At 54.4% G+C, this 12592-nt stretch overlaps 1 protein-coding gene across 1 annotated transcript in view; it reads left to right on the plus strand.

Annotated features, from left to right (window-relative positions):
• B3GLCT (beta 3-glucosyltransferase) overlaps positions 1–12592 on the plus strand; it is a 67245-nt gene that overhangs the window by 16476 nt on the left and 38177 nt on the right. The window contains exon 5 of the mRNA XM_045294061.1: positions 12305–12381. Coding sequence (XP_045149996.1) covers positions 12305–12381 — 77 coding nt within the window. The remainder of the gene's footprint in view (positions 1–12304; positions 12382–12592) is intronic.

Genomic DNA, 12592 nt, shown 5'->3' on the forward strand with positions numbered 1-12592 from the left:
AAAAAAAAAAAAGAATTGCCCCAGTGGGATTCCCAGGCGGTCCATCTCCTCGGAAGCAGGCAGCCTCAACTTTCTCCCTTGGTGTAGCTGGTGGGGTGGGTTTGAACGGCCAATCTTTGGGTGAGCCACCCAAAGTGCAGCCCACAGTTCCCCAGAGAGGCTCAGTGGTGATCCAAGGCTGCCCCTTTGGGAAGGCGCCTGGAGGGCCTCTAAGTGTCCCCTGCACAGAGCTTCAACCACTGGGGTTGCTGCCCCTCGGACAGGCTCCCCTCCACATTGGCATGGGCAGCGCCCTTCTGCATGCGGTTGTGTCCCTGGCCTCCCCCTCCCGGCTGGGGGATGCCTGGGTGTTTCTGCAGGCCCCCCCCCCACCACTGCTATTCAGCCAGTTTTTTCAGATGCCTTCCGAGAAGAAGGGGAGATTGTTTTGCACCAGCCCCACCTGCCCGTTACCCCCAGGGGCTAAGTGGACAGCTGACCACATGCAGTGTAGTTGTTCTGGGCTGCCCGCAAGCTCACACGGATACACGTCACCGGAGTCCAGCCCGGGTGTGACAACAGAAGGCTGCCCAGCCTGCGCCGTGCCAGCGGCCCTGTGGGTTCTGAGGACATTCTGCCCTGGGGGCTCCGCTTCCAGCCCCGCATCAGGCTGTGTTCTGCAGCCCAGAGGGTCTCCATGTGCTGGGTTTTCAGAAGAAGGCTAGCAGGCCTTTCTTCCTAGTTTCTCTGAGTCCCGACGTTCTGCTGAGACCTCTCCACTGTGGGGGATCCTGCCGGTACTTGAAATACCGGTGATATTGCCTCTAGCGTCACAGCGACAGCAGGACAAACTGTGTCTGATGGGGAGTGTGCTCGGGGCCATCAAAAAGTGGGTGGCACGATCCCATTGTCTCTGAATCCCATTTTGCCACCACTTCCTGACGCTCTGAGCATTTTCATGTGCCCGTTTTCTGCTCATCTCTCCAGACCTTGGAAACGGCTCACCTGCGCTGGGGTCTCTGGCTTCTCCAGGGCTTTAGCCTGGGCTTGTGTGCATCTTCCGGGCACCTTGGTGGTCCAGGGGCTGTGTGCTGGGCTGTGAGGTCAGAAGTCCAAATGAACCAGCCGAACCTCGGAAGAAAGACGAGGCTTTCTGCTCCCATGAAGATGTGTCCGTCGTCAGTGGGTTCCGGCTCATTGTGGCCCGGTCCTGCACCTTCCTCCGCATTGTCTATCCCTGCGCCCAGTGTTGCAGCCACTGTGTCCGTCCGTCTCGTTGAGGGCCTTCCTCGTTCCCGCTGCCCCTCCGCTTGGCCAAGCATGACGTCCTTCTCCAGGGACGGGTCTCTCCTGGCAGCACGTCCACAGTGCATGAGGTGAAGTCTGGCCACCCTCGTCTCTCAGGAGCAGGCTCCTGCCTGCGCTTCTCCCAGGTGTAACTGTCGGCCCTTTTGGCAGTCTGTGGTACTTTGAATGTGCTTACCCAGCACCAGAACTCAAATGCACCAACTCTAAATCGTTCTTCCTGATCCAATGTCCAACTTTCACACGCATGTGGTTTGCAAAAGGCTGCAGCCCCTGAAACCCGCAAGGGCAGTTCTACTCTGTCCTAGAGGGTCGCTCCAGTGAGTTTTGGGATTTAGGCTTAAGACAGCGTGTTTCGTAGGCGACGTAGATCGCCACTAGGTGGCGGTGTTGGTTTTATAGCTAATGTTGCTTAATTGCATGTCCTCATTAAGCAGTGAGTCCCACCGCCACCCCCTCATCCCCCACCCCCACCCAGCCTGAAGTCTCTGTGATAATAGGAGGGAGGACTTCACATTGTTGGGGGAAAACTGGACTGAAGGGAGAGTGGGATTTCCCCGCAACAAACGTTTTGAAGCCCCTCATAGATCTAGAGTCTAGACCAGGGGTCCTCAAACTTTTTAAACAGGGGGCCAGTTCACTGTCCCTCAGCCCGTTGGAGGGCCGGACTGTAGTTTAAAAAAAAAAACTGAACAAATTCCGATGCACACTGCACATATCTTATTTTGAAGTGAAAAACCAAACGGGGCACAAACACCCGGCGGGCCGCAGTTTGAGGACGCCTGAGCTAGACTCTAGACCGTACCCCAAAAGACCTGCCGCCCCTTGGTTGTCAGAGAGTCCTGTGTTCATCCCGACACCGTCACCTCCCGGAAGGCCAGCCCTTGTGGGAAAACAAACCACACTGAGCGCTGGGCTTCAGTGCGCTCCCGGCCCGCCCCGTGCCTTGTGCCTCGCTGCTGTGGCCCTGGGCTTTGGTTTGCCTTCGGTGGTTTTCGATTGGCATGACCAAGTCTTCCGGCCGCTGCTGTGGCCGGAGCAGTCCAGTGCTGCGCCCCATGCTCCGAGGGGGTGTCAGGAAGGTCATGAAGAAACAGAGTGAAAAATAACGGATTTTCCCACAAATGTTTTTTGGTGCTGCCTCTTCCTCCGTTTCTCTGTTTCTCTCTTGCTCTGTCTGTCTCTGGGTCTCTCTCTCTGGCACACACACTGTGGCAGCGACATCATCTCCTGTCAATTTGCCAGGGGGAGGAGTTTAGCTTGTCCATCAATTCGCAGCTTGATGACCTCATTTAGAGGTGCGACAGAGATAAGTAGCTTACTAGAGGCTAGATAACTCTCTCCCTGTGAGACATTCCTGTTGACAAGCTGGTGACAGCAAAAGTCCTAGAGCTGGAGGAGCCGCGTGGAGACCCACGCCCGCACTGAGATGCTTCCACCTCCACTGTATCCACAACCTTTCCCCCACTAGCCTGTGATGGTCCTGCATTACATGTGTTGCGTGGGTCTGAAGAGGAATTTACAGGCTGGTATTGGACATATGGGCTAATATTGGACTTATGGACCTGATCTGGACTGGGCTGGGATGTTTTCTCAATATACGGTTGCTCTTGTACATAAATCTCTTTCTTATATACATAGGAGTGTCTATGAATTTGTTTCTCTAGTCCACCTGGACACACACACACACACACACACACTCTCTCTCTCTCTCTCTCTCTCTCTCTCTCGTTTTGGTGCCACACCTGCAATTGGTTTTCGAGGCTGGCATCCTCAGGAGCCTTACCATCATTGGCAGTTGAAGTGGAGCCTGGGCCAGAACTCCTGCAAAGTAGGGAGCTGGGTTCCCTGCTGAGAACTGAACTCTGAGCTGCAGGAGTGTCGGGGTGTTTGAAGGAGACAGGACTGCTCCCTTGGTCACTGGAGCCGAGGACAGAGCCCGGGTGGTGTGGCAGGTTAAGTGCCGGCTTCACACCCTCCTGCTCGCTGCTTCTGTGAAGACGGCCGGTGTCAAAGCCCCCAGAAGCTGCGCTGCTCTGTCCTGTGGGTTCGCTCTGGGTCAGAATCCACTGGATGGCCGCGGGCCGATGCTCAGATGGCGACATGTTCTTGAGAGAGCGTGAGTCAGTCAGTCATTCAGAAGGCCCGCGGGCAGCTGTGGGTTGCTGTCATCGGGCCGGCCCCCCCACTCAAGGGTCAAGGACTCCGTGTGCAGTGGAACAAAGCACCGTCTGGGCCTGCGTCGTCCCCCAGCTGCTGTGGATTGGGCCATGGTGATTGTGTTAGCCGGGGTTCCCTGGGGAAGCGATGCCAATGATCTTGTGTGTGTGTGTGTGTCTGTCTGTCTGTCTATAGAAAGACATTTGTGTCCAGAAATGGCTCACATGGTTGTGGAAGTGGGTCCGTCCCGTCCAGGGCAAGGTGTCAGCTGGAGGCTTCTCCTGACCCCTGTAGCTGCGGGGGCTGAAGGACAGGGAGCAGAAAGATGGAGCAGGAAGAGCACAGGCTGGTGGATGCCGAGCTGTGAATCTGAGGCCAGCCCAGTGACTCCAGTGAATCCCAGGTCGGCCACATGAACCCAAGGTTGGCAGTTGTCTGACAGCTCCTGACACCAGCAGGCGATCCAACAGGAGGCCAACGAGCCCCACCCAGGATCCAGATCCAGATCCAGGCTCCTTCCTACCCGCCCGCCCCGCCTAGTGTCTGTACCAAGAGTGGGCCATACCCCCTCAATGGCACCCAGGGGTGAGCAGATTCAGGAGGTGGTGCTCCACCTTGTTCTCCCCACAGATGCTTGGCTGCTTCACTGAAGACCCCCACCGAGGAGTTGACGGCACTATACTACATCACACCCTGTGAGAGGCCTGGCCCAGCCCCTCTGGCGTCAAACCGATCCCCCATTTGGTCTCCAGGGCAGATCTCGAGGCCTTTCTTCCCAGTTGTGCCAGTCGGGAGGCTCTGCCAACTCCTGTCCAGCCCCACAGCTGCACACAGCCTCCTGAGCCGCCTGCCTGCCTGGGCATGGCGTTAGGTCCCCCAGGACCACCACTGCCCCTTGGCGGACGCTCGCCCATTGAAGCCCACTGTTGCCCAGTCAGCTTTGATTCGCAGTGACCCCGTAGGGCAGAGTAAAACAGCCCTGTAGGCTGTAGAACTGCCCGTAGGATGTTCTAGGCCGTGATCTCTGTGGAAGGGATCCAGTGGGACAGTGGTTTCCATGTTGGACTGCTGACCACTGTTGCCCGGGAGAGCAATGAGGCTGACCTCTCCCGCAGACCAACAGCCCTGAAGCCCCCGGGCAGTTCTGCCCTGCCCTCCAGGTTGCTGTGCGTCAAAATGGAGTTGATGGCCGCGGGTTCCTTGGCAGTCCTTGTAGAAGCCCACTGACAGGTCTTTGGGGAGCGACGGGGGGTTACACCTTCAGGTTAGCAGTGGAGCACTTAACCACTGCCCTCCCAGGGCTCCCTGTGAGAGCGAGGTGGCAGACTGTGAGAAAACAGCCTCCATGGGTCCCTGGCGAGTGGGCTGGCTCCGTGAAGGACAAAGGCCAGTTCTGCAGCGGGCTGGTGGGTGGGCTGGCAGGTGTGTGCACCTGGGCTGGGACCTGTGAGGTGGCCAGGCCGCAGGCCTCTCCCCTCCACGCCTCTACCCTCCAGGCACACTCACACAAGGTGCATGGGGAGGGAGGGACCAGTCGTTTGATTGATCTTTGTATCTGCTGGGCCTCCCATTGGGCTGCCAGGTGTGAGTTTACCTGGCTCCCTCAGCAGGTAGCAGCCATAGCAAAATCTGCCCAAAGGAAGGTGTCAAAACCAGAATGGTGTCAGATGATCCATCAGCTCTGGCAGCCACTGTCAGGGCTCGGGGACTGGGGTGTCTGGTCCAAGCGGAGCAAGCTTCTGGTCTCCACAGTGAGGACAGAGAAAGGGAGTCAGAGCAGAACCTTGACTTGAGTTGTGGTTCTTGGGACAGTGGGATTGCTCTCCCCTTGCTGCCTGGAATAGTCGGGGGTCCATCCAAATGGCCGTCCCTGAGAGTCTTCACTTAGGCCCTTTAGAAACAGCTTTGATGTTTCTCAGGAGCCCTGGTGGTGCTGTCAGGGAAGCATCAGGCTGCTAAGTGCAAGGCTGGTGGTTCGAACCCACAGGAGAAAGGGGAGGCTGTGTGCTCTTGTGAAGACGGACAACCTGGGAAACCCCGGCATGCATGCCTACTCTGTCCCGAGTGAGCGCGGAGGTGGCAGCTGTGTGTGTGTGTGCGTTAGGTCGTGATGAAGAGTCTGACGTCTCAGATTCTGTATCTGTGTCTTTCTGAATCCTGGGGTGCAGTTACCAAGGGCACCCCGGGCTGATCATTTGTTTGTTTGTTTAGTTTTTGTAATTGCAGCTCCAGAAGTGTAACATGCCCCAACACTTGGCTGCCTAAAATTAACGGCAACTATTATTGTTCTCCAAAGGGATTTCAGAGTAAGATCAAGTCGGAGCAAGTTTCCTGGTCTCCGGGGAAAAGGAGGCTGTTCCTGGAGGCAGTTAGCTACACAGCCCACTTCCTCCTCCCGTGCCCGACGCACCTACTCCCGCTGTTGATCCAAGTGGATTGAGAACAGTTGCATGACTAATTTGCAAGCTTTTAAGACCCTCGGCAAAAAACATCGCAAGAGCAGAAGCCGTAAACATGTCCTGAGTTCAATTAACTGGCAGGTCCCATAAAATCATGACCCTAAACTTCTAAACCAAGGAACCAAATCTCATGAGGTATTTGGTGGGGTTCTTAAGAAGCCTCTCCAGGGACTCGCTTTCTTTTTGTTCCTTGATAAATACACCCCAAACCAAATCAAATCAAAAGGCCAGCTTTTTACAGGTGTGCAACCGGTTGGCAGCCCTTAACCATACCCACCTGTGGCTCACTGCGTCCTTAGATAACTGCCTCCTTCCCATGAGGTCGGCAGAATTAGACGGCGCCTGCAGACCATGACCCACTGCTTTGACAAAGATCCTGTAGGAGATTCTTGATCAAAAGGAGGGAAATGCACAATGGGATTCCACCATTTCGTGGACTCTAGACCTTCTAGAGCCACGGGAAAGTTGGATTAAAATAGTCTTTACAAGTTAAACCTAATATAACCCCTGTGTTAGTCCGATTGACTAGAAAAAGAAATTTATTGACACTTGTGTGTAAGAAAGAGCTCTATATCAAGGAGTAAATGGATATCAAGAAAACATCCCAGCCCAGTCCAACTCAAGTCCATAAATCCGACCCTAGTCTGTAAATCCCTCTTCAGATTTACGCAGCCACATTTGGTGAGGGAGAATTCAGGGGGATCACAGGCCAGTGCTGGGGAGTCTTGTGGATCCAATGGCGGTGGAACTGGCAGGTCTTTGCCTTCCAGCTCACCAACAACAAGGTGAAGCAGAGGGAGTGTGTGTGGCCCTTTTCCAGGAAGAAAGGAAGAGGCCGGCCTTGAAGGGGCTGCCCCCCAATCAAGCTAGGACCTAATTGACAGGCTAAACTCTGCCCACATGTTCCTACGGGAGCCAGGTGGGCACAAAACCCCCTAATGCAGCCCCTAAGGTCTTCTTAAAACCAAGCATTAAATTTGCTTAATTAGTAATGAATGTCTGCTTTGGACCATGTGCTCTTTTAAGGTCTATCAATACGGGATCAAGTTGACAACATTAACAACAGAGATTGACAGGAATCTCCGGGGGCAGCGAGTTCCTGTCCAGTGGGGGAGGAACCACCCAGAGGAGGGGCGGGGAGGGCTGGACAGCTGGAATGTCATCAGTGTCATCGAATGCTATGTCCGGGGTGTTTGCTGTCCATGTTTTCAACAGCAACACTAGAAATACAATGTGAACAAGTCAGACGAGGAGCAGCCATTGGCGCCTGCTGGATGGAGCGAAGACAAGACAGAGCTGCCTGGTTCTCAGAGGCTCTACGCCAACGAGGACTCCCATTGCCTTTCTGAAGAGCTGCAAGTGTGAACTCTAGCCTTGCAGAGGGCAAGGGTAACCCTGGGCCAAGGGATTGCTCTGGATTGGGAACAGAGCAGACCACCCCTGTAGAAGGGCACCTTAGAGAAAGAGAGGCTCTGGCAGGGTGAGCATGAAGGTGGGGGTGTGTGATGGACAGACCCACCACAGAGATAGCATGATTCCATTTTCTTTTAAAGGAAACCTGCAAATACGGTCCAGATTCTAGAAGTGAGAGGCACATCTAAGGAGAGTTGGGTGGGGGGGTGTCAGCTGTAAGTTACATTTGGATGGCAGATGCTGGATTAAAAGCAAAGACCGGCGAGCTGCCCTACCCTGTACCGCCCTCACCCTCCCTGTCCGTCCGGAATCCGCTGTGGCAGCCGCTGTGTCCATCCAGCTCTCGGAGGGGCTTCACCAAGCACCATGCCCTTCCCAGGGACCACTCTCTCGCAGTTGTCTGCCAAGCATTGCCGACCCGCCACCCTCGGCTTTGAGACACGTCTCTTCGGAGGTGCAGAGGGGCAACCCTTGGTGGTCACTTGCATCCACAAACTCACTGTCCTTGGGTCGATCACCCTGTAGGACAGGGTAGAACTGCCCTTGTGGGCTTCCTAGGCTGTGACTCTTCATGGGAGCGGAACACCCGATCCTTCTCCCGAGGGATGGCCAAGCTGCTGGCCTTTCAGTTAGTAGCCCAATACGTGATCCACTCTGTCATCGAGGATCATTGATGAAGTGTAGCCATAGGGTTCCATAAACATAAGCAAGAGAGGCATGGCTTTGATTCACTGATACCCCATCCCCCAAAACCGACTGCTGGGGGGCCTCCCACTCAGAGTGACCCTCTAGTCCATGGTTCCTAACCTTTCTCATGCCGCTACACTTTGAGACCGTTCCTCATGTTAGGGTGACACCGCCCCCCCCCCCAACCATAAAATTATTTTCGTTGCTACTTCATCGCTGTCATTTTGCTACTGTGATGAATCGGGCGACCCCTGTGAAAGAATCGTTCGACGACCCCCCACCCGCCCATTTGAGCACTGCAGCTCCAGAGGGTTTTCCAAGGCTCTAAATCTGCACAGGGACCGACAGTCTCTCCCCCATGGAGCGGCTAGTGGGTTTGAACAGCCAGCCTTCCAGTTCACAGCTGGATTATTCCCCCACAACAGCACCAGGGCTCCTTCTTTCTAGCTTCGGATTTGACCTCGCCCTTGGACTCGGCCCGCGGCACTTCTTAAATGTGACGTTGGGAACGTGTACATCTTCAGCCATCTCTGCGTGGACAGTTAGGGACGTTGATGGCCCTTGGAGAGGCGCGGCCATACCCACCCTCCCCCTCAGAGTCCTTTCTCCCCCATTAACAGACGGGCACTCACTGCCCGCACAGTGCCTCCCTCATCCTCCGGGCGGCCTTGGCTCCCTGATCCATAGATCGGGCTAAGAACAGTGGGTGCCCTTGGCAGACCACCCATTTGTGTATTTACTAAAGAGGCCAAGCTATGGTCACGTTTTAAGGAAATTTTTGGGGTTGTTTTCCATTGAAGGGTTAATGGCTTCCGAGGGCAGTGGTTTCAGGGGCTCGTCCAGAGTTGATGGTTCCGGAAACTCTGGATCAGATACCTGCTCTGCATTTTCTGCGCTTCACACAGACACCCCCCACCCCCCTCCACCACCACTTTGGTCAGGACTCTGCTACAGAATGGTTAATCAAAACGTTCCATCCTGGCAGCCAGGCCCCGTCTAGCCCCCGGGGTCAGCAAACTGCGGCTCAGGAGCCATCTGTGGCCATGGAGTAAAATGGAAAACAAAAATAAAGCGAGCCTAGTTTCATTTCTGAACCGTGTAAAGCACAGTCTTCAGATCACAGTGGTTGCATGTTTGTAAACATGTATCGATGGCCCTCGCATCGTTTTTAAATTGCTGTGAGGGACAGGATTGGCCCTTCCGTCTGAGACGTTTGCCTGCCCCTGAACTAGCCAGTTCATGGAGACCACGCACCTCTTCCCCCACCCCGTTCCCTCTCCTCCTCCTGGTCCTTACTCCCCTTCCACCTCTGTGGCTCCCGGTGAGTGGAGACCAGTCGTGCGCTTCTGATGCTGTTCCTGCTGTATTTTGCTGTTGCCACAGAAATGATTCATAAACCTGTCTTCCAGTTTCTGCCAGATAAGCCCGTTGTCGGCCTTTCCGCTGAGGTATTCAGTCTAGGAGTGAAAGGCATTTCCCCAACTGCTACCTGTTGGTTAGGTAAACCCTGCTCTTGCTGTCATGCCAGCTCAGGCCAGGACAGAGTGGGATTGCTCCTGTGGCCACCCAAGGCGGTACATCTTTACGGGAGCAGACAACCTCGTTGTTCTCCCACCGAGCATCTGGTAGTTTTGAACTGCTGACCTTGCCGTTGGCAGCCCCAAGGACTCACTGCGCCACCAGGGCTCCTTGATGCTGAGAGCCTGTGTTTTTCCGAAAACCAGGAGGTCCAGTCCTTGCTGGGACGTTCAGTTTGGGGCAGTGCATGAGTGTCCCCTCAAGTCATTATTTACTTCATTGCATTGTTTGTAAACTTAGGAGCCCTGGTGGCTCAGCAGCTGGACACTCAGCTCTTAGAGACCCAAAAGCAGGGTGCTGGGAGCCCACCAGCTGCCCCAGGGAGAGAGGCCTGGGGACATGCACTGGCAAGACTGCAGCCTGGGGAGCCCTGGGGGAGGGGCTGACTGCTCTGTCTCTCTTGAGTATGGGGTCGACAGGAGCTGGGGGTGACTTGGGGGCGCCCAGTGATGGCAAGTGAACAGCGTGTTTGAATGACACCGGGGGTTTCTAAGCACCTGTCTCATGATGCTCCCAATTCAACTCAGCTCCATTTGTATCTCTGTCCACCTGTGATTATTTCATTTAAACCGTTAGGATCGTGTCTGCTCCCCCCTTTCACATAGAGACATTTCTGTTCGTAGAACGTCTTCGTTGTCATTTTAATGAGAAACACTCACCAGATGTTCCCTGTCCTTGAAAAATAACTCTGCCCACCTGCCTCGTGAGTCTGTTTTGCCTCATCTGCGGCTACTTTCTTCCCTCAAACAAAGCGGTTTCAGTCTTTCTGTTGGTTCGCAGTCGAGCTTCTTGGCGGCGTCCATCGGCGTGGGTGTGATTGCAGTTTTAGAGACAGTGAGGATGACTGCCTAATTCAGGATCTCCCACTGGGAAGCTCTGATTTTGCACACGCTCCTGCCTGGCACTGACTGCACACAGTACGCTTTCTAACCCCGTCAGGTTGTCGGTCGCTTTAGACCGATGACTGTGCTTGCATTTCCTAAGTGATTAGACTCACCTTGCAGCTTTGAAATTTGAAATCACCATCACAGAAAACAAAGCAAAGAGGTCTATTTAGTTGTCAAGGGGTAAGTTTTTTGGTTTGTTTTTAAAACCGTTGACATCCTAAGTTGTCCACTGATGTGAAACTCTTAGATGGCAGTGGGGCCCTGGTGGTGTAGGGGGCTGCTAACTTCCAGGTTCGAGGTTCAAAGCCATCAGCTGCTCCATGAGAGAAAGATGAGGCCCTCTGTTCCAGTAGAGAATGCAGCCTCTGGGGCAGTTTGACTCTAATGAGGCAATCCTGATGGTTAAACATTAGGCTGCTCACCTCAGGGTCACTGGTTCAAACCCACCAGCCATTTTGAGGAGGAGAGATGAGGCTGTCTCTTCCCATAAAGCAGTGGTTCTCAACCTGTGGGTTGCGACCCCTTTGGGGATCGAACAACCCTTTCACAGGGGCCGCTGCCGGATTCATAACAGTAGCAAAATGAGTGATGAAGTAGCAATGAAAATCATGTTATGGTTGGGGGTCACCCCCACATGAGGAACTGTATGAAAGCCTCACAGCATGAGGAAGGTTGAGAACCACTTCCCTAGAGCTTTAGACTAGCCTCAGAAATGCTTAAGGAGCAGTTCTGCTCTTACGGGGTTGATCTGAGTCAGAAGGGAGTTGATTGTGCAGGTTTGATTGGTCGGGATGGTGACCCTGGTATAGTGGTTAAGTGCTTGCCTACAGAAGGTCAGTGGTTCAAAATCTACCCCTGGGCTCCATCTGTACCCATAAAGATTAAGAACCACCCCCTCCCCTCAAGTCCCCCAGCTGGCTGCTGGAGTCAGTTCTGGCTCACGGTAAACCCACGTGACAGAGTCAAACAGCCCCTTTGGAAGTGTCCAGTCTGCCGTCTTTGTGGTAAGAAGCCCTGGTGGCTGGCGGGTCAGGAGTTGGGCTGCTAACCACCAGGTCAGAGGTTCAAACCCCACCAGCCTCCCCAGAGGAGAAAGACGAGGCTGCCTGCTCCTGTACATGCTGAAAGTCTTGGAGACCCTGTATGTGCTTGCTGGGCGTCAGCTGTGGATTTAGAGTTTGAGTTTAATCCCTATGGTGGCAGGTCGCCCGAGCTTTCTACCTGCAGGCCGCCAGCTCCGCATTCACCCCACCAACCCTTTGGTTAGTAGCATGAACTGCCGCCCCGTTGGGATCCCTGACACGTGACGAGGAAACAGACCTGTGATCTTCCTCTTCTCCAACCACGGCCGGCGAGTGGACTCTGGCTCCTAGACACCCAACAAAGGGTTCTGAGACAGTGAAACTTCCCGAGAACTTGGCTGGTGGGTTTGAACTGCTGACCTTGAGCTTCGCAGACCAGCCTGCAACCCACAGTCACCCCGGGGTGCTTTACCCTGCGGGTGACGGCCTCCATGGAGCTGCTAGACTCTGCCACTCAGGGACTGGGCAGCAGCACCACACGACAAGTTAATTTTTTAAAAATTCAAATAGTCATTCTGTATTTTTTACCTATTTCTCCATGAACACACACACACACACACACACACACACACACCCCACCCAAACTCATTTCCCTGAGGGAGTTTCTGAGAAAGCCTCGTCTTTTCTCCCGGGGAGCACCAGGTGGTTTTGAACTACCGCCCTTGTGGTTAGCCTCCCAACATGTAACCCACTCTGCCACACATACATACCTGTTTGTGCTTTCCCCCTCCTGCCTCTCTCTTCCTTCCCCCAGGAATATCCCAGAATTGTCCTTCTGCATCAGCTGGCGAAGCCTGAAGGCGTGTGGACCATCCTCCCGGTGTTACCGCGGTATGTCCCTCGTGGAACGTTGCTTCCTGACATTCCAACTCAGAGGAGGCGCCGTCCTGAATTCAGGGAAGTGTCCCGATATCCCGAGCCTTTCTGTTCTGATTGCCAGCCTCCCAGCATTTCTGAGGGATAGACGGGGTCCTCATAACTAATCACCTGGATCTCTAGACTAAGGTGACCAGATTTAAAGCGGGACATCATTGACCGGGGG

Source organism: Echinops telfairi, unplaced genomic scaffold (genome assembly GCF_000313985.2).
Source record: "Echinops telfairi isolate 266 unplaced genomic scaffold, ASM31398v2 ScPeMD7_2565;HRSCAF=3150, whole genome shotgun sequence".
Classification (NCBI taxonomy): Eukaryota; Metazoa; Chordata; class Mammalia; order Afrosoricida; family Tenrecidae; genus Echinops; species Echinops telfairi.